General features: G+C 53.8%; 1 protein-coding gene across 1 annotated transcript in view; it reads right to left on the bottom strand.

Annotated features, from left to right (window-relative positions):
• LOC111553766 overlaps positions 1–3,474 on the bottom strand; it is a 4,852-nt gene extending 1,378 nt beyond the window's left edge. The window contains 6 exon segments of the mRNA XM_023228754.1: positions 233–351; positions 441–542; positions 2,979–3,013; positions 3,016–3,274; positions 3,276–3,440; positions 3,442–3,474. Coding sequence (XP_023084522.1) covers positions 233–351; positions 441–542; positions 2,979–3,013; positions 3,016–3,274; positions 3,276–3,440; positions 3,442–3,474 — 713 coding nt within the window.
• Between the last annotated feature and the right edge of the window lie 2,777 nt (positions 3,475–6,251).

Here is a 6,251-nt window from a genome sequence, read left to right as displayed (position 1 = left end):
CCCCCCCCTCACCCCACCCCTCACTCAGAACCAGCCCCCCACCCCACCCTTCACTCAGAACTAACCCCAGCCTTATCCCCCACCCCTCACTCAGAACCAGCCCCCGCCTTATCCCCCCAATCAGAACCAGCCCCCGCCTCACCCCACCCCCACTCAGAACCAGCCCAAACTTCCCCAGCATCATCGCAGAGCCCTGTGAGCTCATTTCCAGGGTGGCTGGGAGGTGGGAGACTCTGCAGTGTCGTCCGTGAGGAGCTGCCTACAGATCTTGGGGAGGAGCTCAGAAATGTCCCCCACCGAGGAGGAGGCTGATGACACGGCCGAGGAGCAGATGAGAGCCGGCAGGATGTCCTGTGAAGGGGCAGCAGGTACCAAATCCCTATGAATGGGAACCAAGCCTCTCCCAAATCCAACTTGGAGCCAGAGCTCCTTGACTTCACCCAGATGGACCAAGTGTGCCGGGGACTAGAAGGAATCCACAGCATGGGGAAGCCGTTGTCGGATCCACTCACCGAGTCAGTGACGCTGGCAGGAGACAATGGCTGGGTGATTGCATCAAAGACGGGCCAGTGAGGGGTGGTCGGCACCCTCCAGTCCTATCCCGGAGGTGCCACCCAGCAGGCACAAACACCCCGGACCCCAGCAAGGTGAAGATGCCAGTGCAGAGGGCAGGCCCAGCAGACGTTTCCCACAATGTGGGTTATGCCGCGTCCAAAGTGGGCGCTTTCAAGTGCCCGATGTCCAGGGAACAGAGGAGGGAGTGCCTGGAGCTAAGACACAGACTTGGCCCTGCGGAGGCCTGGGCGGTGAACCGGCACTTGACTCCAGAACCCCAGGGCCTCAGGCCGTGTTCCGCGCAGCACCCTTTCCTCTCTGCATGGGTACTTCCGATGGCCTCTGTGGCTTTCTCTTCTTTTCCTTTCTTTTCTTTTACTTCCTAGGCATTGCACAGGTAGTTATTTTACATTGTATATCTGATGATGCTAATTTCTTACATGCTGGAGGGTACATATCTACTGGATTCTGTGCTTTTTCTTTTTGTTTATACAGACTCCAACTCATTTTAGGTGATTTCTTTGCGTGCTTTCTGGTTTGTGATTATGAGTTCACAAACCAGCGGTTTGTGAACTGGCTTAAGTAAGTCTGCAGGACTTACTTAAGTCAGCTGGCTGAAGTGAGTCTGCAGGAAACCAGAGGCCTTAAGTCACATGTCCACCTCTCAAACAGGCTTCCCACCAGGCTCTCCCGGGGCCTCGGGCACTGCCCACGCTGTAGTCCCCTCTGAGTCCTGGTTTGACACTGGAACTGCAGGCCTAAAACTTCATTTCTTACGCCCAGGGCTCCTGCAGTGTTTCCACAGGGCAACCACAGTTTTCTTACTTACCTTTCTCGTCTCAACTCACTGTTTTTCTCTTTTCTTTAGACATTCACTCACTTTATTGCAACTCCAGCAATGTTTGAAAAGTATTTTTCATTGTTCATCCAGGACCTAGTTGTATTGTAACAGATCAGGACCCTTCAGTGCAGAGGGGAAGCCCTCCACCCCCTCATAGAGAGGCCTTGATTCCTTATCTGTGTCATTTAGAACCTTCCACCCTCCTGTGGAGGAAGCCACTTTTTAGATCTCCAGAATCCACAGATTCAGACTCTGGTTGGAGCTTCTGCAATTAACAAGTCCAGAACAAACTTGGGAGTTGCCCTCTGGGCATTATCCAGAGCTCGGAGACAAATCACAGGCGTTGAAGTCCCCCTGTGCACAGCCCTCCCAGGCTGGAGTGCGGAAAGCTGTGCGGGGCAGCCAGTCTGCTCTGCCTCCTGTCCTGACACGATCACCTGCGTCCTGCACTTTCCTGGTTCTCTAAGGCACAAAAGAGCAGCTGCCTCGGGGTGAAACCTCTGCCCACAGACCTAAAGGAAGAACTTCAGTAAAAGCAGCAAATAGGCCTTTTTCCACTGACATGGTTTGGCTGTGTCCCCACCCAAATCTCACCTTGAATTGTAATAATCCCCCGTTGTCCAGGGTGGAGCCAGGTGGAGATAAGTGAATCGTGGGGGCAGTGTCCCCCATACTGTCCTCATGGTAGTGAGTAAGTCTCTTGAGATCTGATGATTTTATAAAGGTGAGTTCCCCTACACAACCTCTCTTGCCTGCCACCGTGTAAGATGTGACTCTGCTCCTCATTCACTTTCTGCCATGATTGTGAGGCCTCCCCAGCCATGTGATACTGTGAGTCCATTAAACCTCTTTCCTTTATAAACTACCCAATCTCGGGTAAGTCTTCATTAACAGTGTGAAAACAGACTGATAGACATCCTCCTAAGGTTTAAAAGGCCTGTACCGCAGAGCCTTCATCCTCTTTAACCAAACGCTAGCCTTAGCCACACCTGCCTCTGAAAAAAGGACTCCGCACTGCTGCACTCCATCCGGCTGCAGGAGCCCTGATGGGGTAGCCACTGGAGCAAGGTCACCGGGACAGGCACACATCAAGGCTTCCTTAAGGCCCAGCCTGGCCCCTTGTCCCTCTGCAGAGGCCAACACATCTTTGGTCAGTGCCTGCTGCACACTTCCTGCTTCTCTGGAACACCCCTCCCCTGTAGGTGAAGCCTTGGTCAGCAAGGTCAAGGTCAGGCATGGCATGGCATGGCCTGAGCTCAAGGTCTCATGCCCAGGCCACAGGGGTCCAAGCCTCACCCAAGAGAAACATTGCAGACCTCAAGGTCAAGCGTGCTGTTTGGAATCTAAGCCGAAAGGCCCAAAGCCACACATCCTGCCCGATGGAGCCCTCTCACTGTGTCCTGCCCTCCTCACCTCATCGCCTTCTCTTATTTCTCAAAGTTCCTCACTCCAGCAACTGAGGGTCTTTGAGAGGGCTTAATGCTAACAGCACCTCTTCCCCACGCAGGTTCAGAACCAGTTGGACACGAGATAAAGAATAAAAGACACAGAACTCAAATTATTACTTACGCCTAGTGAATGCCAAGGTGAAAGTCTTGGCTTAGTGTGGGGGCCAATAACCTTGTTGATGGAACCCAGAGTAGGAGCCTGCTCCTCAGGGGTGCAGAGCTGGACCAGGGCAGATATCCTAGCACCAGCGCACCCGGCGGGGAAGGAGCTGTCAAGGGTACAGCGTCTCTGCAATCGGACAGCACCCAAGAGAAGCAGGTGCAACGGTGGATTCAGTGAAGCAGACACCCTTGCAATGTGGGTGGGCCTCATCCAACCCATTGAAGACCTGAGTAGAACACAAAGGTGGAGAGAGAACCCTCTGGAAGGTTCCCTCTGCCTGCCTGCTGGAGCCGGAACACTGACCTTCTCCTGCTGTCAGGCTGGAACTGTGCTGTCGTCGGCGTGTCTGGTTCTTGGGCCTCCAGGCTCTGGCTAGGGCGGCAGCACAGGTTCTCCTGACTTTCCAGCTTGCAGACGACAGGGTGTTGGACCCCCTCAGCCTCCATAATCATGCGAGCCCATTCCATTTCTTATACCAATGCGTCTCTAACTCCCTTTCTCTGGAGAACCTTGACTAATACGGGAGAGAGGGAGGAGGGTCTGGGTCTTACAAGGCCCTGGCTCCCAGCAGCATACAGCCCCAGGCAGTGACGGCATAGCTCAAGGCCAGGGGTACTTAGGGAAAATCTCAATTTCTGGAAATCTGAGCGATTAGAGATTTACCTCATTTTCTACCAACAGCTGCACCATGAAATAAACATTTCGTTTCTGCAAACAGGAACTCTGAATTCCAAGGCCACATCCACCCATCCCTTCGTGGGTTGCTCGTGTGTCTGGCTGGGCGATGACAGGGGGATCTCACAAGGCCTCAGAGTCCAGGCTTCCAGCTCTGCTCCTCCTACCCTTCATAGCCCGGGTGCCTGTGCTGGGATTTCAGGGCCTTTCTCCTACCTCTGAGATCCTTTGCCACTTTTCCAAGGAGATGGAAGTCTGGAGTGAGGTGAGCCATGTCTCCATGGAGCACACTTTATAGATGGAAACTTCTTTCTCCAGTGAAGACTCTGAGATGGCCCAGGAGGAGAACATCATGACCCTCAAGGAGAAATAGGCAGAATCTGTCTGTGTAGGTCGCAGCCTCGGTCCAGGGACCTGAGAGAGCCTAGTGGCCCCTGGAGGCGAAACCTGGAGGTTTTCACGTAAGTTAATGTGACTGGGTGGGGGCGGGGCCCCTGGTCACCACCCAGCACAGGTGACACAGCCAGTGTGGAGGCATTGGCTGCCTCTCTCCACGTCTCTTCAGGCCCATGTCACAGCTGCACTGGGGAAACTGAGGCAGCTTGGCAGCCTCCATGATGCTAGTGGAGCTGGAGGAGGCCCAACTCTTCCAGAGAACGCCTTGCAGAGCACAGGGTGTGTGTAGCATCTGGGCGGCACCTGGCTCTTTCCCTGCTGCCCCGGGACCTCCAGTGAGCTCTCTTCCTGCCTTTGGTGCCGTCTCAGTGCTCACAGCTCTCAGTGACAGTGGAGGGGTCCCTATGCCTGTGAAGTGTTGATGGGAGGAGAAAAAACGTCTGTGTTTGGCATAGCGTAAAAAATCTCATTTTACAGTCGAAAAATCTATCCCATGACGCAGACACAACAAATATATAAAACCCGCTTCCTGCTGCAGCTCCAAGGAGGACACTCTGGAGCTCTCTCAGGCGACCTTCCAGGAATTCCTTCCTCATCCTTAGAAAAGAATCTTCCCTGTTGCTTCCCCAGTCTCTACACCCAAACACCAGTCTTAGTGGCCCAATAAAGATCTTTCAGTATACCTACATAGCTATTAGCAAAACTTTATTTAAACAAGGTGTTCAGTGGATAATCAGACATCCTCACCTTACGTGCATGAGGACCAGAGTGTACACAGAATGGTAGATTTCCAACCCCTGCAGGACCAAAGCCAAGCGGGGGACAGAGGGCGGCATGAGGCAAGGCAGGCGGCTGCACCTTGGACTTGGAGGTCAGAGATCTGGATTCTGGATTCGGAGTGGACACACTGGGTGGGGCTGGCTCTCTTTGAGAAATGCGGCTCTGGCCGTTCTTGAGTTTGTATTTTCCTTCACCAACTTTCCCTGAAGCACGGAGACACCGGGCTCACCCTTCCCTGCCTGTGATCACGAGAGACAAGGGGCAGGACAATTGCTAATTGATCATTCTGATCCATTTGTATCGAGTGTGATTACCCCATAGCAGATGCGGTCAGTGCTCTGCCCAGAGCCCCCTGTGAGGGGTTCCAACTCTTCCAGAGAACGCCTTGCAGAGCACAGGACTCTGAGACTCTGAGCCTCTCCCCCAACTTCCCTGTGCTTTTGCTGAGAATACCCCACAACACGGACCTTGGGCCACCAGAGCTACTTTTCCCAGCTGAAGCACCTGAGAGTTCATGTGCCTCCAGGGCAGCTCATGGCCACTGGGTGAGTGACCTGGGGAAACGGGGCAGAAGGTATTTTCAAAAATAACCACAGCAGTATTTTTGATGCCACCTGTTTTTTCAGTAACTTTCTGTACTCCCCGCACCAAGGGGTGGAATCCGTGTCCCCTCCCTTTAAGCTTGGGGCAGCCGTTGTGACTATCTCAGTGTAGAACAGGCTGGAAATGACTGTGTGTAATTAGGAAGGCTGGGGCATAAAAGGTCATGTGGCTTCCACTCGCAGCTCTCCTGCAGGAGGCTCAGCATGGGAACCTGGCCGCCATGTTGGGAGGAAGCCCAGGCTGCACGGAGAGTGATGCAGATTCCCCAGTGAAGCTCCAGAGAAGGCGTTGGCTAGCAGCTGGGATCAAACCCCAGACCTGTGAGTGACTGGGTCTCCAGCCATCCTGGCCCCTAGCGTCCACGTCACCCCGACTGAGTGCAACAGAGGTGAGCTGCCCTCTTCAAGCTCTGCCCAAACTTCAGGTTCACGAGCAAAACCAAGCTGCCTCTGTTTCCAGTCACTGAGGTCTGGCATGGTTTGTCACGCAGCAATAGAATTGGGGCACAGGGGTGGCAGGCAGCCCAGTTCCCCTACCTCCTGTGGATGCCAAGTCCCCTGTGCTAAGATAAGCTGAAAACCTCCCCAAGCCAGAGCAGGCTTCCAGTCACCTCTAGGAAGTTGAAAGTCAGATTTTTGCTTTATCATCCCAGGCCAGACAAAACCAGAGAAAGTGGAGGCAATTTGCTTCTCCCATACAACGTGGCACTGGTGCCAGAGAGAGCAGCAGCGGCAGGACACAGAGATGTGGGCTGCTGGATGCACCGGTGTGGCTCTGGCTGAGCGTCCTT

The sequence above is a fragment of the Piliocolobus tephrosceles genome, chromosome 11, assembly GCF_002776525.5.
Source record: "Piliocolobus tephrosceles isolate RC106 chromosome 11, ASM277652v3, whole genome shotgun sequence".
Classification (NCBI taxonomy): domain Eukaryota; kingdom Metazoa; phylum Chordata; class Mammalia; order Primates; family Cercopithecidae; genus Piliocolobus; species Piliocolobus tephrosceles.
Note: the sequence above shows the minus strand (reverse complement) of the source record. Positions and strands in the feature narration are given on the sequence as shown.